Here is a 24,054-nt window from a genome sequence, read left to right as displayed (position 1 = left end):
CACCAGCCAGTGCTCTGCATTTAACAACATAAGTACATCTAAGCACACCAACCAAATGCGTAATAAGGTAGTTTCATACTTACAGATCGGAAGCCTCACAATCCACGTACTTGAGTTGTATTTCTGCGTAAATGTAAAATTCAATAGAAAACTAATAAGCATTGGTAAAATCAATACTTCCAATTCAAAAAAAAACACTAAAAAATGCCAAAAATATAATGTTGATTAAGAAGGAGACATTGTTGGATTTCTATAGAGAACTAATGAGCACAGTGTTGGATTTCTATTAAGAAGGAGAAGTAACCATAAGAAGGGAAACTAAACAAAGGAATCACCAACACTCAAAGAAGTATATGTATCTGTGTCTGACACATTGGGGACACCACGCGGTGTGTCATTAAATAAAACACAGGAGGGACACAGCAGGGAATGGGGTTAAATACACGTAGAACATCATTAGAAGTGCTAATTTGAGCCATTAAAACAATGTCTACACACGCATTATCCAGGTAGGAATATATAAGGGAAGTGTAAGTCAAATGCTAAAGTGTCTTTTGTTGAAAAGAGTGTATTCACATTACAATAGTGTCATTCCAATATAGTGTCTTGTTTACAAAATGTGTTTACTTTACCGGTTCAAAAGTCTTCAACATGCCTCTAATAAAGTCCCCAAATGCTTCTCAATACGGCTATCCAAAATACGCCTGAATATGCCTCTCAAAAGTCTTGATCTAATGCCTCCATTTAGGAGAATGCACGACAACCTAAGTATTTAGGAAAACAATAGTGTGTTAGTATCCAGTTGGTCATATACACATGGACACCATATGAGTATGAAACTACCTTATTACGTTTCCATTGCAGTATTGTTGATGTCATATTGTTCCTTTTTGAGATCCATAGCCTTTTCATCCCAATCCTACAAAAATACACAAAGACTGTGGAGTGCCCTTTTAAGAGTTGATTAAACAAAATTATACAGAGAATGACAAATGAATCCTACCTTTAAATATTGGCTACTGGTTGTTTTGATTACACATCACGACAATAACACTTCAGGATAAACAATGTTTGTTGTGGAATCATCAAGCTCATTATTAGGGAGAAGAACGCTGACACGATCAAAAGAGGTGCATCTTGATAGCGCCACATATAACTGTCCATGACTAAATACGGGTGTACGCAAATCAACCCCAACAAATTTTACTGATTGTCCTTGGGATTTATTAATGGTCAGTGCATATGCCAATCTAATTGGAAATTGACGTCTTGTCATTCGAAAAGGTAAATCTGAAGATGAGGGGGAATGCAAATTTGCCAAAATGTCCTCCTGTTAATATTAGGACTTCAATTATGCGCGGGGCACATCTAACAACCATCATCCTTGTGCCGTTACAAAGGCCGTCTTTCGGTGCAATGTTTCTTAATAAAATTATAGGACAACCTACTTTCACCTCTACCTTAAACGGTGGTAGCCCAGTTGGATCTAATGAGTTCAAGTACTCATTCGGATATCGATTTGCAATGGTACGATCAACTTCTTCATCTTCAGACATTTTATCTGCCGCTAAATAACTAATAGCATCACCTGGAAAGATATTCAATGCAACAGCATTGATTGCATTGACATCCTCATTCCTCGCAGAAAGAATAGTACGCTCAGTTAAAAATGTGGGAGTTGATGCATCTACGACATCCAGCTGTGGATAAACTGTAGACAATAATTCATTGAGATCCCGACATTTGCGTATTGTTGATGGAAGTTTTACGGTTTCTTGTGGGATGGTTCCGACCTAGGAACACCAATAAAATGAATTAATAGAACCCATAAGTGTAAGCATTTCCTCAAATTAAAAGCACCAATTTAATTAGAAAGAAGAGTTTTGATACCTCAGTCAAAAATGTCGCAAAATTAGCATTTCCAAAATCGGCTTGATCTAAACGCATATTTACATCCAATGTCAAGACAACAATCTCCTTCCACAACGTAGATCGTCTCAATGATGCATTCACAATTTGCTCACGACTTCCTCTAGTAACAACTGGTAAGATTTGTCGAAAGTCTCCACCAAGAACAATAGTGATTCCCCCAAATGGCTTATCATTGTCGCAAATGTCTCGAAGTGTCCGATCAACAGCTTCAACACAATATCTATGTTGCATAGGAACTTCATCCCAGATTATGAGTTTTGTCTCTCTAAACAGCTCTGCTTGTATGGATTGCTTTTTAAACCCACAAAATGAATCTTCCATCACATCTAATGGGATGCAAAAGGTCGAATGTGCAGTACGACCTCCTGTCAATAGCAATGATGCAATTCCAGATGAGGCCACAGAGACAACAATATGGCCGAGAGTTCGACATTTTTCAGCAATTGTGTTGTACAAATAAGTTTTTCCTGTTCCAGCACCCCCATTCAAAAAGAACATAGTCCCTTTGTTTTCAAATACTGAAGAAGTGATGGCATCGTACGCAATGCTTTGTCCACTATTCAGACAATGAACATTAAATGGTGCATCTGCTTGTTGCGCCTCAATCTGAAGTTGTCGATGTTCAAGAATCAATCTGTTCCCAACTATTGCACTCCAATTTTCATTTGGTTGCGGCATGGGAGGGAAGTCAAGCAAGGTCTTGCTAGATTCTTGTAGTAAATGATTTAAAAGATATAGACCATAGTCCTCAATCTGAGCCTCTGATGGGTTAGATATGGCAAACAATGTATGAATTTTGTGTGCGAGATCATCACATATATGAATTGAGAAATGTTTCCATAAAGCATATGGGTGTATCGGAGAGCACTGCGTGAGAATTATACTGAATAATCTCCTCAATTGGTATCCAGTTTTCATAACAGCAGCTTCCTGTAAACATTGTACCCATTCATCATCGTCCTCCAATAGCCCTCTCGCAACACAGGCTGATTTAAATGTATGGTGCACCACATTTTCAACCGTGCGTAAGCATTCAAAGGATGTTGGTCCTTTGACAACAGTTAGTAGCAAACGCAAATAAAATCTCTCCCCACAGTTAGGACTCGCAAAGTACATTCGGCCAATTGCAAACCCAGATACTCTCGGTGTCCAGATCTTACTTGTCTTGTTCCACGTAAAATGTTGTGGAAACTCTTGATAAGTGTATTTGGGTGCATCTTTGTTAGAAGCGTACCATGAAAAGAAGGCCGTGAGGGTTGACTTTTGATGAGCACCTCTAGCTCTGATTGTTTCCAAGCTTTCGGATGGATTGAAAATACAACTGTGCATTCCGGGTAAATGAACTTCTAATCGAACAACTGCTGGCACCTCTTCATGAAGACGATGACCAAATATTCGGCAAGCTGCTTCAGGAGGTCCAATATACCTTGCATCAAGATATTGTTGAATCTCATTGTCCCCTCCCAACACCATCGTTGTGCAATCATAACCCTTGTAAATATACTTGTGGATATATTTTACACATCGTAATCCCGCACAAACTTCCACATTAATGTGACAGTTGAACATCCTTGAGAGATGTGGATTGTAGGGAACAATATCCCTATTATCGACTGGGTGGCCCCTCACAATATAGACTTTTCCAGTATTGCGACGACGATAAATGGGATAACCATCTTGGTCCATGGTAGTTTCTTCCGCAAAGTCTCGTGGGTATCTTTTAGTGCATATCCCGTTTTCCATACATGGTGCTTGAGGATTTCGTGCTCCACATGGTCCATGTACCATACAACGCAGGACAGTTTCAAAAAGTGCTGGATCATCTATTGGATCTGGGAATTCGGCGCACACTAATTTGTCTACCTGAGCACATGTTCAAATTTATTAGTAAAGAAGCTTGGAAATGCTTACAACTTAAATAAATATCTTCATATGTTCCGGTATTTAAAAAATAGACCATACATATGACTAAGAACAAAAAATGGACCATGACCATAACCATGAGATAATACCAAGAAAATAAAAAAACCAATAAAGAAGAATCAAATAAATAAGGAATGCGGCACTAATTTATGTACCTTAGCACATGTTCGAATTTTATCAGGACCTCCAAGAAATGTTAGTTCGTGCATGTGTGGTAGCCCCCGCTTTTGGTATTCAATAGTAAAAACATGTGCAACTTTCTTACCAAACACTTTGTTTGTTTCTATCTCCTTCATCAATGCCTTCCTTTTCAACTCGAAAACACGGGCAATTAAATCCGGGCGGTCAATAGATTTCTGATGTGGTAACAAAGCTGCGATAATTTTTGGCCAACTGGGATTTGCAGTCATTGTGAGAAAGATATCAGGGTGGTGGTTATATCGTGTGATAGCCATTGAGTCTTGAAAAATTTCGAACATATGTCTTGGACCACTAGTAAATGAAGATGGCAAAACGACCCTTTTACCAATTTGATTGGGTCCCAATTCATCTGGACCAATATCTTTCAAATCTTCATAAAGCTCAACACGAAGTTTTCCTTGATTCATCTTATAGAATGTCAATCGATTTTGTTCTGTTGAGGCCCAAGCATCTACCAAGAATTCTTGGAATAGTTTGCCTCCTCTCAAAATAGTTGAATACTCGATACGACGCTCAAACAAACGATGGCTGTAAAACTGCAATTGGGTGAGTCGATCAGTTGAAGCCTCATCATTACTAACATTCCATTGCTTGAAATCAGGGTCCCATCCAAGCTCACCTTGTGGAAATAACAGAACATAATGCAACGGCAAGTATGCTGGGTGGCATTCATTTATCCGCATAAGCCCATTGTTTCCCCTTAGATGTAAAACAATGTCTCTTAACCCACTTGTTTTAGTCCCATCTCCTGGTATAATGACAGCAATCTCATCTGCAGTTGGTAAATTATATCGTCGACGATCTGTTGACGGACTATAATGGAGATGAGCAGGTAAAGTTTGTTCTCTCTCCGCTAGTTGATTTAAAATCGCATGAGCCTGGCGAAATTTACCAACAAATGGATTAACTTGCAACAAACAATCTTGAATAGTTCCAAGGACATCCCTTCTCAATTTAGGATTTCTACGGTTGCGAATATCAAGAGCTGAATTAGGGTCATAAATGTAAAGTTGAGCATAGGATGCTTCTTGGTTCGGTAGTGGCATTAGTGATCCTGTACGATGTCGCAATTCTCCATGAATAGTGAATGATGTTGGACCCCTTCCACTTAAAACTCTTGTATCTAATGTGGCTCCAAGACTCGTGAAAGCATTGGCTGCATTGTAAACTCGAGTTTTATCCCGAAACGATTTAGACCGAACATCATTCCCATCATACAATGCTTGAATTGGTGGAGGAGGTGTCATAAGCAAAGGTAGCTTAACCTTTCCTTGCAAGCAGCAAGTTCCGAATAAGGGATTTTTTTTAGACGATTTTACCAATTTTTCGTCCACCCAATGTAAAGCTTTACAAAAGCGACATAATGCATCCATCTTGCCAAGAAAATGCCGACATGAATTTACGCGGGCTCTAGCATCAACCTCTAATTCCAAAGTCATATCTTCTTCTTCTTCACTACATAGATTATCTTCGTGCGTGAGATTCAAAGGGTATGAGTTTACGTGGGCTCTAGCATCAATCTCTAATTCCATAGCCGTCGTTTGTTCTTCATGGAGTTGATTGTTAGGGGTAGATCTTCAAATATGAAAGGATGAAAGGATAAGATTTGAAAGGATAAGATTAAATTCATATATTAGCAATTAAATTTATGTAGTTGTTACCTTTCATTTTGTGTAGCCCAAGATGTGCTCTGCGCAGAGATCGAACATGAAAGACGACTAACCATCTGTCGCTTATAGGGTTGTTGGACTGTAAGTGCTTCATGCTCCGTGATGTCTCGACGGGTAGGTGTCAGAGAAGGGAAGTAGGTGGCTTTTATCGGTTGGATGCACGATAGCGCTCTATCCCTCTCTCGTCGCAAGCGTTGGCCCGATTGATATGAAGGGCGATTTTTATCACTTCTTTCGCGTTCTCGCCTTTTACGTTGGGCCAAGGAAGCTTTTGATATCGTGCTACCATTAGTTCCCTAAAAATATGAGCACATAGAAATATGAGCACAATTTGTTAGACCTTGTTCCCAAAAAAGAGAGTGTGTAATCAAGTTGTTTCAATTTGGTAAGAAAGGGCAAAAGAATCATACCATTGGAAATGCATTTTCTTTTCCCTTACTTGCAGAGATTAATTTCTCTTTTTCCTTGGACTTTGCCTGCGCCATTTCAAGGTCTCGCCCCTCCCGGATCACAATACCGATGTTTTTATCTCGAAGATGTCCAATCTGTAGAGAAATACGTCATATAATCGCTAAATATATTATTTTAAAAAAAAAGACGAATGAATGGTTAAAGAAACATACTCCCGGACATGAATTATCTTTTCTCTTATTTGCATAGATGACTTTCTCTTTTCCCTTGGACTTTGCGTGCTCCATTTCTTTATCCTAGTAAGTAAAAAAGCATGTAAGAGAAGATTTTTTCGTCCCTTTCATGAAAAATAGGATGTGCTTACCCTAAGAAAGCGGATCATATTCATATCGCATTCCTCTCGAAGCACAACACTGACGTTTTTGAAGACATTGTCCATAGCTTGTGGATTGAATGGAGGCTTAGTAGTTGCTTAAGAGGTTTCTGCAGTGAAGATGTTCCAAGACAAATAGTTAGAATGTAGAGCTAAGCAGTCCACAATTTCTCTTAACATAAATAACCTCAATCAATAACTTAGTGAAAATGCCCACTTACTATCATGAGGGACACGACGGGAACATGAGACATCTATTATAATATCTATTCTAATATACAAAGGGAGAGCACCATTTGTGTGGACTCCTTTTGAGGTTGGCTCACATTGTCCTAAAAAAATAATACAAAAGTGAAAGCAGAGTACAACGATCAAAAAGCATATGAATATCCTATTAATCTTCATCCCCAATGGAAGGTTTCAGAACTGAGTCAAAGTCTTCCTTGGCAGTTTGTAGATCCACTCTCAAAAAATGATTTCCTAAATTAGACTTGCATGCAAAGAAAATAAAACAACATCGAGGTGATCAATCCAAATGAGGCAACAATCAATATAAATATCCATATAACAAAAAAGTAATACTCCATGCAAGTTTTCACTACTTTCAGAATAAACACAACAGAAGCAAGCCACAAAGTACAACAAAAAGTTTCAGAAAAAAGGCCATTCCTACTAACCGCATAAGGAGGTTTAGAGGACTTTCCCAAAAACTGGGTCATGGTTGATATTTTCTTACAAACATAATATGTGTTAATTTGCTTTACCAAAAGATATCACGTGCCTCAAGACTTGATATTTCCAATAAAACTGCTCATATCCGTCCGGTCATGAGAGGCTTAAACTTCCGTTTATCAACTTCAACTTACCAGTTTGAAGCATTCCTACACAATCTGTTAATTTACTTTATCGAGGAAATGCCAGAGTAAAAGATTGAGAAATCATTACAGTCAACATCAGAGAATAAAGACAGCTTGCATTTGGAAAGAATGTATTCACGACTCGTTGGCACCAGCCCGGGGTCCATTAGGCTTAGTTATGCTCCAAGTTTAATTGACACGGTGAATTTACAATTGATGGGTACAAAGAAGAACTAACAATCAGGTCGAAACTGCTTTTTCAGAACTAACAATCAGATGGGTACAAAGCATAGGGTTGCCTTTCAGTTCCCAAGTAAAAAATCCAAATGCAAATCAAGTCTTAGACTTAGGGGCTGTTTGATAAAACTGAAAACTGAAACTGAAAGCTGAAAAATTAAGTACTGGAAACTGAATGCTGAAATTTTTAAGCTGAAAAGCTGTTTGATAAATATATTAAGTACTGAATTAAAAAAATGATGAATTAATTTTGTTCCAATTCTATCTTAATTTATTAACGGTCACAATATACTTTTGGTAATGGTGGTGGAGTGGTGGAGTGGTGGTGGGGGAGTGGTGGAGGTAGTAGGAGTGCTGGTAGTGGTGGTGGTGGAGTGGTGGTGGTGGTGTAGTGATGGTAGTGGTGGTGGAGTGGCGGTGGTGGTGATGGTGGTGGAGGTGGTGGTAGGAGCGGTGGTGTGTGGTGGTGTAATGATGGTAGTGGTGGAGTGGTGGTGGTGGTGGTGATGTGGTGGTGGTGGTGGTGGTGGTGGTAGTGGAGGAAGTGGTAGTGGTGGTGGTGGAGCGGTGGTGGTGGTGGTAGGAGCGGTGGTGGTGGTGGTGTAGTGATGGTAGTGGTGGTGGAGTTGTGGTGGTGGTGGAGTGGTGGAGCTGGTGGTGGTGATGTGGTGGTGGTGGTGGTAGTGGTGGAAGTGGTGGGGGTGGAGTTGGTGGTGGTGATGTGGTGGTGGTGGTGGTGGTAGTGGGGGGAGTGGTGGTGGTGGTGATATGGTGGAGGAGGAGTGGTGGTAGTGGAGGTGGTGGAGGAGTGGTGGAGGTGTTGGTGAAAGTGGTTGTGGTGGTGGTATGACATAAGTACACAAAAATTCAGCCAGAATTAAGTAGCTCAAAGCTACTTAATTTTTTTCAACTTTTTAGCCTATATTTTAAGTGGTACTTAATTTGTTAAGTAATATGAAATGTGGTTATCAAACCTACTGAATCACTTATTACTTAATTGATTCAGTATTAAGTGCTGAATTTAGGTTATCAAACAAGCCCTTAATAACATAGGATACACATTTCATACTAACCAAAAACAATGCTTAAACTAACAAATGCCAAGTTAATGATAACATGGATAGTAGGCCATATTTGTGCTTAGAACCTATGTACCCTGTACTTACTACTTAGTGATTACCACAGTGACATCGGTGAAAATTGCCCATACACATTTCATACTAACCAAAAACAATGCTTAAACTAACAAATGCCAAGTTAATGATAACATGGATAGTAGGCCATATTTGTGCTTAGAACCTATGTACCCTGTACTTACTACTTAGTGATTACCACAGTGACATCGGTGAAAATTGCCCATACTTTTATTTTATGAAGGCATACTTCAAACCGTTACGCTCGGGCCAGATGATGCTTGGCAGTGAACTCTAACTAAGGAGCTCCACAGCTAACTACTGACCACAGAGAGGGGGTTCTAGTGGCTAAAAGGGCGATAAAAGGCGACGCCGATATAGGACAACTGATACGCCTTTAGCCCGCTCCGCTCGCCGCTAAGAATAGCCCCTACACTTCGATCCATCAGGGGGGTCTAAACACCACTTCCTTATTGAAGTAGTATAGACAGTCATGGAACCATACTTTTCTTGCAAGTGAAAAAATAGAGCAGTATAGACAGTCATGGAACCATACTTTTCTTGCAAGTGAAAAAATAGAGCAATAGGGAATAGAGCAATAGGGAAGAGATATACTTAAGAGCGAACCTGAAATTTAAGGCACCCATTGGCTAATGATGAAGCCGCTCTCTGCTCTGATCGTTGATGCATGATTGCTCTGATTCCATGAAAGCCACTAAAATCAGAAGAAAGCCCTAAAACCAGAATTTTCAATTAAAATCAACACACAAAAAGCCATAAAACCAGAAGAAAAAAAGGGAGTTCAGAAGATCGGATTACCATCTCAAACCCGGTGAATTCTCCAACCAATTTTGCTCTGTAAAACTGAGAATCCGACTACCGACGAACCTTGAGGGAAACGGAAGGAGATCCAGTGAAATTGGTGGGTCGGTGGGTGGGAGTGGCGAGATAGCAGTGAGATTGGTAGGTCGGAGCGGAGAGAGAGCAGAGAGACAGAGAACGCGCGAGAGAGAGATCGTTGGTTTTGGGCTGTGAGAGAAAGAGAGAGATATACACAGTTTGTATTTTATTTTATTTTTACGGGCTTTGGTATGTGACTGGACAGTTTTGAGGGGGAAGTGAGAAAAAAGAGTTTGATCTTGGCCCTTGGTCTAAAAGTCCAATTCAATCACAGCCCTTGGAATGGCCAAAAAGTTAGTTTGTGAGGGGGTATTTTGAAAACACCCCCCTCCCTTATTATATGGATATATATATATATACACACACAAAGCTGAGAGAGTGATAGTATCTGGTGTGGTGTGCGCAATGAATTGAGAGATATAGATCAACGGTTTAGATCAATTCCGAAGTACGATCGGATGCTCTGGGAGCCAACACGTGGGCTGGGGTTGAATTCCATCTTGCCGATTTGAAAGGCTGTGTGACCCATGTGTAATTACTGTGCTCCCACAGTGACTGGGCCGTTCGGCAAGTCACTTGGCTTATTTTTTTGTTCTTATTCAAATTTTTTTTGCATTTGTTAGTTTTACGTTAATTTTTTAGAAATTATTGCTTCTTCATGACAAAAGGAATCTAAAAAATAAAAAATTACTATCGAAATCCAAATTTTTTTAAATAAAGACGAAAAAATTAGTTTATTAATTTATTTTTGTCTTTATTCAAAAAAATTAAGTTTCGATCGTAATTTTTTACTTTTTAAATTCCTTTCGACATGACAAAACAATAATTCTTAAAAAATTTGAAGAAAAATTAACAAATGCGAATTTTTTTTGAATAAGAATAAAAAAATAAGTCACTTGACTTATTTAGCCTAACGGTCGAAGCTGAAAAAATGATCCAGTGTTGTGCGATGGCTATTAGGCAACCACGTTGAATAATTTTGCTACTGTCATTGTCTCAATGTCACTATCTCATGGACATGCCGACAATTGCATTATTTATCTCCGGCAAATTCAATGCACGTTGTCCAATTTTCGTTCCTTCAGATTATTTTGGTATCTCTACTGAGACTCTGCTCTGCAGCGCTCCATTTTGTGTTCGATTGGGTGCAGTCAAAATTTTTATTTTTATTTGCACTTCATGGTGACGATATCTGCGTCATTTTTTCGCGCTTGAATGGGTAGGCCAAATTAGATGTCAACAGTAACATTTTATCTTAAATTACTTGAAATTAAGAGAAACATATCTTACGCGCAATATCATCTAACATATTCAACAATAAACATAATTATATAGAAAATGAGATATATTAAGCACAATAATATACAATATTGTGTGCTTATTGGTCATCAAAAAACACTATAAATGACGAAAAATAAATTTCGTCATCAGGTAGAAATTCTCGACAACCTTTAGTCGACAAATTTTTTTCGTCATCTGGTTATTAAGAAACCGCCCTCGATAACAAACAAGAGACACTAGACAAGATAAAGCTGTGGGTGTGACTCAGGATACAATAATCGAAAGGAAAAAAGGAAATCCATATACTGTTTACACAAATTAAGAAAAAGTGGTTTTCAATCTTTGCTCAATCAACGCGTACACCTAACACTGGGGTCAAGGGTCAAGTCCAGTCCCCATTACAACTAGTTTGGTCCCATTTGTGGGCCTTTTCTGAGTCCACAGTAATGATTGAAACCGTTTATTTTTAATTTAGAACTCGTTGAGAATATTGATCATGCGAAAAATAACGTTGATCAAATATAGTTTGATATGATTTCGAAATGCATTTATTTTCGGATAATTGTATCAAATGAGTTTGCAATACAGTGTTGCACACTTTTTTTCCCCAAACTTAATTCATTTTGAAATCATATCAATCCATATTCGAGCAATGTAATTTTTGGCATGGCAAATGTTCTCGACGAGCTCTAATACGTGAAAGATTTCAATTATTGTTGTGAGTCCGAGAAGGGCCCACAAATGATCCAAATTGGACCATTTGTGTTTGAGAGTGATTTTGTGGGTTTCGGGCTGGTGTTCCTCTTTGTTATTGGGTGCATGGGAGTTATTTTTTTTGGGGGGGGGGGGGGGGGGGGGGGGGGGTGGGGTATCTTTTTGTGTCTTGGTTGACATCTTGTCAATCTCGTGTTGTTATTTCCTCTTTGTTTCTTAGCTGCATTTGATCGTTGGTGTGTAGCGTTGCTATTCCTCGGTTTCTCTTTGTCCCGTCGCGAGGCTTCATGTTTAGGGTCCTATTAATTTTTGTAATTTATTTTGAAAAATAAATAAATAAAATTTGCTCTTAAATAAAACTAGAAAATATAAACTACATAAGACTGACTTTAGGTAAAATTGCCACTACTCCATAAGAGTAGCTAACACCACAAAAAAGGAAATCTTCATTCTCTAAGCAACTTCAACTTTGTGTTATTTAAGTTATCAAAGTTATATAATTAGACAAATTTTCCTCGGATATCTTTTTTCAAAGTTCATTCATTCGAGGTTTATAATTAAGAAATTTGAGAATAAATCAATATACTTCTATTGGTGCTAACATGTACAGTACTCATTGACAAATAATCTCATCGAGATCCAAAAGTATCATTCCCTATATCTTATTGTTTTCAAATATTTGACGATTTATGTTGTCTTAACCAGAAGGGTTTTGATCAAGTGGGCATCAAAACAAATACTACTAAATAATCGTCCTCCATGAGGCCACGTAAGTCAAATTTTACGGTGGCCAAACATTACAAACTTTGGTGCCGTTAGAGGATTTGTCCGATTGGTAACTTTAGTGTCTTGAAATTAATTAACATGTTTGTAAGTTGGCCCGAACATCTGGTTATTAAAAAAAATTCTCTTTCAATATTGGCATTATTTTATGTTTCTTTCATGAATATGCAACAAAAATATCTAAATAGCAGTCCTATTAATTCTCAAATTATTTGTTTTGGCCACCAACGCCCCTTGTTTTCTGTGATAATTCAAGTGTCCGGATTAATTTATGCATCCAACCCCACCCTTGTTACCAAACAAGAGTCTCCCCATATATGGTAAAGTTAGGGGTGCATGTATAAACTTCTAGTCAACAATCACAACCTCACACAGAGGAAGCAAATGGCAGCCGCCGGTACGATTGCCGGTTATGACCGGATGAAGGAACTGAAGGAATTCGATGAATCAAAGATGGGTGTCAAAGGTCTGTCCGACTCCGGCATCACCACCATCCCTAAGTTCTTCGTACACCCACCGGAAACTCTTTCCGATCTCAAATCCTCGTCCACGTCCACCGGAATACCCGTTATCGATCTCTCTAACATGAAGTCCGACAGTAATCGGGCAAAGATTGTGGAGCAAATCCGAGATGCTGCGAAAACATGGGGTTTTTTCCAAGTGATCAACCATGGCGTGCCCGTCTCGGTATTGTTTGCAATTTTTTTTTTTTGTGTGAAAGCAGAGTTATTATATATACTAGAGGCCGGAGAATTTTTACAACATTTGTAAAAATTTGATCAAACAATAAGTAGGAAGCATTTTTACAAAAATGTTGTGGAAATCAGACTTGCACATGCATCCCATATGTCCCGGCCTCTAGTTTAAAATTATGCTAAGATAGATTAACAATTCAATTGCATAAAATTATGACGATTGTAAAGATTTAAGTGAAATTACAGTGACGCTAACAACAAAAAGATAAAACAAAACACTGGGGGAAAAATGAAGAAGATGAATAGTATATAACATATACACCACTGACAGAAGAGAAGATCTGTTTTATCTCTTTCAATTTTGTCCCTCTCAAAATCTAAGTTAGAAAACTTGTCTCATGCGCCAACGTTGCCTTGTACGAAATCGGTCATGGAAAAAAGTACTTATTGCACATATTATTCTCAGAAAAGAATAAAAGAAAAGCGAAAAAATAAACTATGAATATATAGACACATACCTCATTATTCTCTTGAGCATGTAATACAACAATTCACGTTTATGATCACCAAAACAATAGGGCTCTCACGTACCTAAATTTTAAAATAGGGATTAAAAAAACCCAAAAGGGGCTCATGTTCATTAAATACATTGACATTGGGGAAAAAATACATTGACGTAAAATTCCAAAATTCTACCTGTTCAACTTCCTCCATAGCAATTATTAGAGTGGAGGCGTGGAGTGTGTCTTTGAAGTGGTCCAAGTGGAGTTTGATGGCATGGAGAACCGCCAACAGTTATAATTGAGTGCTTCATTTACATGTGTACCCCTTTCGATCGGTTAACAAAGCTTAGGAATGGCATGTGCATATAAGGGGTGTTTTTGACGCAACTCTGTATTTCAAAGTCCCTCCACGGTTTAAAACTCTTCTTCTGTAAGAAACTGAAATTAGGGAAAAAAACAAATACAAAATTATTAAAATTGGCTAATCATTATGGACAGTGCCAATGGCGTGAAGAAATTTTAGGGTCCAAAAAGATGAAGAATATCAAATATATTACCTTTTTTCACAACCGTTGCTTCTCTGGCCCTCCAAAAACCTCGAACGACTTCTCCGACAACAAATTAACGAAAATCTATAGAATGAGAGGCTTAGCATTAGACATAACTTACCAACACTGATTATTAAATTAACGGGTACAAAGTGTGTGTGTGTGTGTGTGAGAGAGAGAGAGAGAGAGAGAGAGAGAGAGAGAGAGAGAGAGAGAGAGAGAGAGAGAGAGAGAGAGATTTTCATAGAAAACACCAGTTTATGGGAACCATGAACTGGAAGAGATATTCATAAAAAACACAAAAACTGGAAGAGGAATTCATAGGAACCATGAAAGAGGACGAAGGATACCTTCTTTTGATTTCTTGATTTTCGTGTGAAGCATAGATTATCTCTTTTGGAGTTACTTTGTAGGTATACAAAGCTTTTGCCAGCAGCCAGTAAAATGAAATTCCACCATTTTGGGATTGGGCTGCGGAAGGTGAAGAGTAACTGTTCGGTGAGTAACCGCAAGTAGTGTTTGTACGTGGGGTCGCCCATTTTGTGGCAGTTACTTGCATCGTGTATAAGCAGTTATTAAACTTTGTTGTGCGAATATATCCTTGAGAATTGGGGTTAAGAGTTGGGTAACTGTAAGGGTATTTATGGAAAATGAAAATACATGACAGGAGGGGAGACACCAAAGAAGTGCTTTCCCTTTATATATTAGAATAGATTCTCTGATCGTTCCTGGTTTGTTAATTAGTAGTAATTTTATAAGGACCCGACTCATATGTAGTCCATCACCGCAGAAGCACTGTAGTTAAATCAATCTCGATAATTCATTTCGACAAGAAATAGTTCAGTCGGTGAGAATAGTAACTTACGGATAAGAGAGTGCGTATTGACAAATCTGAATTCTGTACCCCTAAAAATACTTTGGGACAGTTACGATTTCTTGGACTGTCCTCTACAACATAAGCCATATTTTTATTTCCAAAAGACTTGTGTTGCAAAACTACTCCGGATGTTTTATTTTCTCCGGTCGGTAAGTATACCCATTCCATTATTGATCTCTCTTAACATAAACTTCGATAGTCATCGGGCAAAGATTGTGGAGCGAATCCAAGAAGCTGCGAAAGCCGAAAACATGGATCGATTTCATAGTTTTATCAACGTGCTTTATATGTCTGTAAATCTTTGGTCAAATGCTTTTTTTTTGATCGGCCGGAGTATTAATCTTTGGTCAAATACTTTTGATTCCTTTGTACGTCATGGGCATGCCAAACGACATCTGCTTGGTCGTTTGGCTACAATTTCTCCTGCTAGCAGGTCCTTGGGTAACGGCCGAAAAATGACCGAAATACTCCTAAAATGACATGTGCATGTTGTAGGTTCGTATTTTGCGCTAGGTAGCTGACGTGTAGATCTTACGTGAGTTGGAGAGGTATGATTGGTTAGTAGTTAAAAGAATGGGGGAAAGAGGAGTAGTCTAGTGGGGTGAAAGAAAATGGCGTGGAAACAGAAAGGACAAAGACAGCATGTCGCATACAGGTAAAACTTGTTCCTACCGACTGAACAAATGACATCTTTTTTTCTTAAGACTTCAATAAAAGATTATTTTGGAAAACAAGGAATAATTCTATTTTTTTTTCTGGATTAGCATCTATATTTTTGTCGAACTTTGACAGTCCATGACCCTTGGATGCCGAAGGCGTCCTTGGGGTGATCTCGTAGTTCTTACTGACAAGATCGTTTTATCAGGTATTGGAGATACTCTAAGCATTCCATTAGTTATGTATCCCATATGGATCATATGATATTAGCCCAAGAAGAATGTTATCCCTCCTAAGTCTAATATCCTCTAATCTTTTCTCTAGAAAAGCCTGTTTCTGTCTCTCTCTTAGTGTGTCCAAAAAAGGAACGTCGGACCTTTATTTATAGGCCTCTGGGCCTAAGGTGGTTCCCAAAGCGGTCCAATCTAATCTCGACACGTGTCCCTTCTGTTCCCGAGGTCGCGAGGGTGACATCATTGCGCGGGCATAGCGTGCGGGTGACGTGCGCTACCCCGCGACGGACCCCTTTTCCTTAGACAACAAACCACTAGATCTCCCCCAATTTCCGTAGAAGCAAGGTCGCGACCCGCGACGATCGTATCTTTGCTAAACCCATTGGTTCTGCCTTTGACTAGGGCACACTCTATTATGTAAGTGATCTTTAGGTATCTAGGTCTTTTTTGCGTTCTTTGGCTTTCTGGAGCTTGCGCGGACCGATCCCCCATTGCGATGATTCTCACCATCTCTTTGTTCTCTTTTAATCATTTTATTATTTTATTTGATTTCTTTGAAGTCCACCCCCTCGCGCTATGTCTGCACGCGGGTCCCACTCTATGCCACCTGGCGCTGAGGTTCTCATCATAGAACAGACTACATGAATTCCGTTCTTTTGTCACTTCCACGTGTCACTTTGTAAGTGGTTGGTCAAAGTTTTTCTTTTAGTCAACAATCCATTATTTTGACCAAACCTACACATGTCACCCGGCTAAGCAAGACATGGGTCCATTTCCAATTTATTGTGTTGAAGATATTACAAAGTTGTTCTTAACAGGCACTTGACGAAACAATTGCCGCCATCAAAGCGTTTCACGAACAACCAACCGAGGAGAAATCAAAATACTACGTACGAGAGGAAGGACGCGGCGTCATGTACGCGAGCAACAACGACTTGTACAGAGCGAAGGCCGCGTGCTGGCACGACTCGCTGCAAGTATGGTTGTCGCCGGAGCCGGCTCCGGCGGAGGACATCCCGGCCGCGTGCCGGAGTGGGACCGGCACTCGACGGAGGTGGCCGAGAGGGTGATGGGGCTCTTGTCCGAAGGGTTAGGACTGGAAGCTGAAAAATTCAAAGAGTTGAGTTTTTTGGGCGCTAGGTCTCTTGTGGGCCACTGCTATCCGTACTGTCCGCAGCCTGATCTGACGGTAGGGATTACGTCGCATACGGATCCTGGGGTAGTGACGGTTTTGTTGCAGAATCAGGTGCAGGGGTTGCAGGTTAAGCACGGTGGGGAGTGGGTGGATGTCAAGCCTTTGGAGGGTGGGTTGATAATCAACGTTGGAGATTTCCTTCAGGTAACACAATTTTTGTTTGGAAAAACGCAGGTACAAAAAATTGGGAACTGGGGACAGTGCTGTGCACCACCCGAGTCGCCCGTTTTGTAATTTAATGGTGCATATCTCATCTCGACAATGAACAATACGGATGCTCAAATGATGGAGATGATCTTGACCGTTGGATTTCCGAACGGACGGCTCATATGGTGCACAACATGGCCCGCACAGCACCATCCCCATCCCCAGGTTCAAAAATCACATAGAAAAGCTTATGGAAGTTTGCTAGAGGTATATGCCATCGGGTGTGTATAAACAGTGGCGGCTCCAGAATTTTTTTTTGAGGGTGTTCGAAATTGATTAACTTAAATTCTAGTAACAGTTTTGCGACAAAAATCACATACAAAGAATTTAATAAATTGGTATAACGCTTTGTAAAAACTTGCAATCTTTGAATACCCTAATAGTTTAGTTGCTATGGTATTAAGTAATGCTTAATCTATCGTAATTTGGTTCTGCAGATAGTCTCTAATGGCGATTACAAAAGTGTGGAACACCGCGTGTTGGCTAACTCTAACCCGGAACCGAGAATCTCCATTGTCATATTCTTCAATCTTTGCAAGTGAAAAGGATCTGGATACTACGGACCCTTGCCGGAGTTGCTGAGTCCTGAAAAACCAGCTATCTACCGAGATTTCACGATGCAGGAGTTCTCTGAAAATTTCTATAGCAAGGGATTTGATAGCAAGTCTCTTGTTGATAAAATCAAACTTTGAGTTACTAATTAGTACTATCTGATTTTAACTCTCCCTATACATGCGTGTATTTAATTGAGTCCCCACCGGTGGACATTGAAATTAGTCTCTCTGTGGATGTATGTGAAAAACACTGTTTACCGTAGTTTTATGATGTTATTTTGATATTTTAAAAGTCGATAAATAGTTCTATTGTGATATATCCATCTTTTCAGTGTTTTTTTTATAATATATATATATAAAACTAAAATGCGGACTTTCTCATTTGAGACTGACCGTATATCAGTCGCTCTCTTATGAGGACCATCACATTTTAATAAAATGCGGACCTCTCTTTCCCGATCGAATTTCGATGATCTGAGCCGCTCAATGTGTTCATAATATGATTAAGGATACTCGCAAGAAATCAACAAAAAAAAAAAGACCGGGAAGGACTTCGTCCGATCAGTTTTTGTTTGTTTTTTATCGAACAGTTTAAACAAAAACTGCTCGGATGAAGCCCTTCCCGGTCATTTTTTCAGCCGATTTCTAGAGGGTACCCTTAAAATCACGTTCTGAACACATTGAGCGGCTCGAATCTACAAAATTCGATCAGGAAATGAGAGAAATGAGGAGGTCCGCATTTTAACTAAAATGCGGACTCCCTCATTTAAGACTGACTATATATATATATATATATATATATATATATATATATATATATATATAGAGAGAGAGAGAGAGAGAGAGAGAGAGAGAGGAATTTTCAAGTGAGGGATCCCTCATTTTATTAAAATGAGGGACTTTCATTTTCCGATCAAATTTTGAAAATCCGAACCGTTCAATGTGTGCAGAACGTAATTTTAAGGGTCCTCAAGAGAAATCAGCAAAAAAAATGACCGTGAAGGATGTCATCCGAGCAGTTTTTTTTGAACCGTTCAATGAAAACTGCTCGGATGAAGCCATTCCCGGTCATTTTTTTTGTTGATTTCTCAAGGGGACCCTTAAAATCACGTTCTGATCACTTTGAGCGGTTCGGATCATCCAAATTCAATCGGGAAGGGGAGTCCCGCATTTTAATAAAATGAGGAATCCCTCACCGGAACCTAACTCCATATATATATATATATATATATTTATTTATTTATTTATCCACGTTCTCCACCATCAAGTTAAAATCCTTACTGTGTCTTTGCTCAATCAAGTAAAATCAAGCAAAAACAAAGCTGCAAATTAAACTTTTGGTTCCATTTCAATATGTGTTAGAGATTTGAGTTGAGAAGATGTTCAAGAATGTTGAACCGGTGACACTGCATTCATGGGCACCAATTGATTCATTAGGATCCTAGCTAGATTAATACTTAATTCATTTGTAAACACTCAGGAGAATGAAGTCATGTGTAGCAGTTTGCTTAAGGTCCTTTAATTTTTATTTCCTATTTTGGACCATCTATAATTGTCTACAACCCACCAAACCTGTGCCACCATTGCCAAAAATACTTGTACCCCTCACTGCACCCAGACCCACCCACCACGACGGTTGTCTCAACCAAATTAAGCGTGCTGAGTGTCGATGCATTTGCAAGTGACACCACACACCACCATTGACACGGATGCGGTTTGTTATTATGCTTCTATTCCCATTAATTGTATCGAATCCTTATTAGATTTGAGTTTTCAAATGCTCAAGTACTCCCGAATTGTAAACTCTTAATTTAGTTTTAATGCACTTCTTTTAACAAAAACAAAAAGGGAAGAAAAAATCGTATTTTTTTGCCAGGTGGGCACAGTCATCTTTATCTGTTTCCTTCTCCTTCAAGAACTTGTAAACGTGCCAACACTTGATTAGCTCCCTTGTCATCTTCTGGGGTACTAATTTTCAACCTTCACCAAATTAAGTCAATTATTGCTCACTGGAGTACTTTGAAGAACGAATTGAACCATAGATGAACTGACTGAACAACCATCACCGGCCCCTGTCCAAATATAAATTCTGCAGTACTCCAACCAGTCATTTTCACCCATTTTGAAATTCCACCACCATCCCAATAAGGCAATAAACCGTATCTTTTTCTTTTTTTTGGGACCAATAATCAATCAATATTGTTTGTTGCAAGTCAAATTAAGCAACCAAAAAGTCTCAAATATAATTACTACCCCTTGAGTACACACACCATCATTCATCTAATCACTGCCAAACCCAACCCCTAAAGTCACCCTCATTCATCAAACCACGTAGCCCGGTCGGCTAATGAATTGATATACTGCGGGGACATGTCTCAATTACGATTACAGTAAGTCTAAGTCAACAACCGCACGCCACGTGCGGCCTAGTTCGGATCCCATAAAAATATAGAGAAATATTTATAAATTTTAAAATATTTTTTTACGGGGTCTTGTAAAAAATCAGCTTCAACGGATATTAGGAGATATATTTTCTGAATTCATAGGGGTGAAATTGAGCAGTTGAGTAGTTTCGACCCTACAAATTCAGAAAAGATATCTACCGATATCCGTTAGAGCTGATTTTTTAGAGGAAAATATTTTTATGGGGCCCGGAATAGGCCCCACGTGATGTGCGATGAACGTAGACAGGGACGGATCCAAGAATAAAGCCTAGTGGGGGCACCTGTTAATCATAATGGCAAAAGTTCATTTTTTTAAGTCAACCATAGTAAGATTATACAAAATTAAGGCATGCATTACTAACTACAAAATTTTAAAACGCGTACTTTAAGTTAAATTAAGTAAAGATGAGCACAAAATCTTAGACGCAAATTTTAAAATATATTTTAAATAAACATCGACAAGTTTTATAATGATCGAGCTAATTTTGTTAATGATTTTATTTTAAAATATTTCTTCTAGACGGTTAAAAATAAAGATAATGAAGAAAGAATAGCTCCAAATAGACAAGCAACTCGTAAAGTAACAAATACAAATGCACCATATGATGAAATTCAGGCATAAAACTAATTTTATATGTGTGCTTTCGAGATATATGCAAGTGCGTATGTTTATATATATTAGCACACTTTCATAATTATGCTAATTTATATATAAATATATTTTAATTTCGAGTGCGGGCACGCATTTGAGTGTGGGCACGTGCCCCCCTTTAGATCTGTCCTTGGACGTAGCATTGTTTTATCTCAAAACCACATGCTAATTTTTCTTGCTCACTTTTATGCGAGAAAAATCAATATTCATTGCCTTAGAAGCATTGCCGCGTGGTGCCTCAACATATTTGTGTGATTCCACCATAATGTATGTGAAGCCCACACAAAATGTGTAATGGAGCATGACTTGGGGCATCATTTGACAATGCCCTTGAAACACTAAATAAGGCGAACTCTATATCTCCAACTCATCTATTTTTTGTCCAAAATGGAGGATAGATGTGACACATTAAGAGAGAATTTTATAATTTACCCCCCTTTTTTTATTACTTTTTGAAAGAATCTTGAAGGAACTCATCATCTTTTTTATAGATTTGGTCTCCAATTTTACTTTTAGTCCTTTGTATTTAGAAGATATCACAATATTTTAAGAGGACCAAATCTCTAAAAAGAACTATGAATCCCTTTAAAATTCTCCCAAAAAGTACAAAAATAAAGAAAAAAAAAATTATAAAATTTATCCTCAATGTGTCACATCGATCCACCCTAGTTTTGGAAAAATAGAAATGGTTGGAGATGCTACCTTGGATATGCTACCACTTGCAAATTTACCTTTCCATTTAATTTTATGGCATACCCAGGAGTTTGGTTTAGATGAGAAGATTCTTCGGACACATTGGCGGACTGCGAAGGGATCCAAAAAAGAAAAGAAAAAACCCTCCGTGTATGAGTAGAGCTGGATTTCCTTGAACCGGACAACCAGCTGGACAAAGATCGTTATCAACAGTGTTGCGTGATTGTGACTCGGCGCAACAGTTGTGGTGCGGTGTTGGGGTCCCTTATTATGTTAGAAGTTCTTTCCTACTTCCCTTTGAATGCTGGGTCCATGTGAATTGCGTTTCAAAAAAATTTCATCCTTGTGGTGCTCCGTGGCGTGTTCTTTTCCCTATAACCCTTTGTGCTATTTGGCTTTCCAGGACTCGTCGTGTTTTTGATTACTCTAATTCTGACATTTCGGTTACGATCAGGAATGTTACCAATCTAGCTCTTGAATGGGCTCTTGCTTGTGAGCACGATCAGGTAAACCGTGGCACGCGGACTGTACTTGTGGGATGGAACCCTCCCCCAACTGGTTGCTTCAAACTAAATTGTGATGGAGCTTTCAACCTGAATCTGAAATCTGGCGTGGCAGGTGGTCTCATACGAGACAGCCATGGTAATTGGGTTGTGGGTTTCCAAAGGAAAATTGTTGCAGCTTATTCTAGTACTGCAGTAGTGGAGTGTTGGGCACTACGGGATGGTTTGCAACTTGCTTTAGAGCGAAATTTGCAGGGTATTTTGATGGAAATAGATTCTGTGACTTTGATGCATCTCCTTTAAGGAAAAGAGCTGGGAAACCATGAGTTAAGTAACTTTCTTGCTGATTGCAGGGTGTTGCTGGACCGGCTTAAAGCAGAAATATGTCATGTTTTTCGGGAGGCCAATCGAAGTGCAGATGCAATCGCTAAGGCTTATTTAAGTAGTAGTAATGGTAGTCTTGTTGTTATTCAGACTATTCCAGTTTGTATTAATCAGGTTATCCCAGATGATATAAGGGGAGTTAAGCTCCTCAGAACTATATTTTAATTTCTTTATCCATGCCAATTGGATCAAAAAAGAACTGGATTTCCATATCCGGAACTATGTGTTACATCCGGTCATATTGGAGCCATAACAAACATGCCGTTAAGTTTGATGGACAACTTCTAGTAGCTATTTCTAGCTAGTTAAGTTATTTTCACTAAACTAAAAGTTGTAGAAAATGTGTAGTGTTAGTGGAAGAAAACGCGTTGAATGTTTTAGTTTAATGGAAACAACTTAACTTTTGAAAATACTTTAGTTTAGAATGAACAACTTAACTAAAGGCAATAAGTTGTAAACTCCAGGGGTTGGCCAAGTGGTCTTGGCTTGAGACTTAGGTGTTTGCTTTATCTTAAAGTCTTAGATTCGATTCTCCTTGCCAAGTTGCCAACAACTCTTGGGGCCACCTCACTCTCACGTGTATGTGTGTGAAACGGCAGTGAGAGGGACTGTAAGGATTAGTCCGAGATGTGCGCAAACTGACCCAGAACACGCTGCATTACCAAAAAAAGAAAGAAGCAATTAGTTGTAGCAAACATGATTCATGACTTTTAATGGAAGAGTGGCAAACATGATTCATGAATTGTAGTGGAAAAGTGGCCAAAAAAAAAAAAAAAAAGAGAAGTTGAAAATATGGGAACCAAACACCCCCAAAATATTTTACCAGATTCAAACTACATTTTTACCAAAAAGCCAAAAGCCACAAAAAGCCAAAAAGTAAGCTTCCAAACACCCTCAATGTGCGAGAATGACTTTTAGTGGGAAAGTGGCAAAAATTTGTTCTACTGGTTTGTAGAAATCGTGCGTCGAATCTCTGGCATAATAGCGTATATAACTTGGGGTGAAGTCAGGAATCAATTCTTTTACACCATAAATAGTTGTAAAAACGCTTTCACAAACATACTCACATTCGTAGGGAACCCACAGTGTGTGTGGGATTCACAAATTAATGTAAATGTGAGTGTGTATGTTTCCGGTGGTAGACTTTTCTGTCAGAAATTTTGGTTGGTGGGGTAAAAATTAATAAATCTACTCGCAATATATTTTTTCTATCTACTAATCTAAAAATAACTACTTATGTTAAGAGGTTAATTATAAGGAAGATATATATATATACACACACATTGTTTAATATGAGATAGCTTGATAATTTGTCCCAAAAGACCTATTGTATTTTGAAAACAAGGCATGATAACTTCATTCATAATATGTGAAGACGTCTTTAGCTTTTATAATATTAGCTAGGGGGTGCATTTAGGTGCTAGGAGTAAGGAGGTCAGGAATTCGACTTCTGTAAGGATGGTAATCTAACTATGCTAACAATACTAGATTTCA

At 38.7% G+C, this 24,054-nt stretch overlaps 1 protein-coding gene, 1 long non-coding RNA gene and 1 pseudogene across 3 annotated transcripts; 1 reads left to right on the top strand and 2 right to left on the bottom strand.

The window, feature by feature from the left end:
* On the bottom strand, positions 1-9,776 carry LOC131318878 (uncharacterized). Its single transcript, XR_009197830.1, has 3 exons — positions 9,557-9,776; positions 9,365-9,471; positions 1-123 (listed from the first exon to the last, which is right to left on the bottom strand). It is a non-coding gene; the product is annotated as an uncharacterized LOC131318878 (long non-coding RNA).
* Positions 844-6,637, bottom strand: LOC131318871 (uncharacterized). 2 transcript variants are annotated; one of them, XM_058348895.1, is made up of 8 exons: positions 6,502-6,619; positions 6,350-6,433; positions 6,137-6,271; positions 5,718-6,022; positions 4,011-5,631; positions 1,891-3,795; positions 1,004-1,793; positions 844-919 (listed from the first exon to the last, which is right to left on the bottom strand). In XM_058348895.1, exons 1-7 carry the CDS (start codon positions 6,574-6,576, stop codon positions 1,251-1,253), a joined length of 4,668 nt encoding a protein of 1,555 aa, XP_058204878.1. In that variant the 5' UTR covers positions 6,577-6,619; the 3' UTR covers positions 844-919; positions 1,004-1,250. The 2 variants fall into 2 exon arrangements, with proteins under 2 accessions (XP_058204878.1, XP_058204879.1); XM_058348896.1 differs by lacking the exon at positions 6,350-6,433 and having other exon boundaries at positions 6,502-6,637.
* Positions 9,777-12,775: 2,999 nt separating the features above from the next.
* Positions 12,776-18,196, top strand: LOC131318877 (1-aminocyclopropane-1-carboxylate oxidase homolog 4-like; annotated as a pseudogene).
* Positions 18,197-24,054: the final 5,858 nt, after the last annotated feature.

The sequence above is a fragment of the Rhododendron vialii genome, chromosome 3a, assembly GCF_030253575.1.
Source record: "Rhododendron vialii isolate Sample 1 chromosome 3a, ASM3025357v1".
Lineage (NCBI taxonomy): Eukaryota > Viridiplantae > Streptophyta > Magnoliopsida > Ericales > Ericaceae > Rhododendron > Rhododendron vialii.
This window is presented reverse-complemented; position numbering and strand designations above follow the sequence as displayed.

Excerpts from the sequence above, each read along its gene's own strand:
- LOC131318871 (XM_058348895.1), bottom strand. The coding sequence starts at position 6,576 with ATGGACAATGTCTTCAAAAACGTCAGTGTTGTGCTTCGAGAGGAATGC. Across the intron at positions 6,272-6,349 it reads AAGATAATTCATGTCCGGGA|ATTGGACATCTTCGAGATAA; the intron begins GTATGTTTCTTT and ends ATTTCTCTACAG. Across the intron at positions 6,023-6,136 it reads AAGAAAATGCATTTCCAATG|GGAACTAATGGTAGCACGAT; the intron begins GTATGATTCTTT and ends TCATATTTTTAG.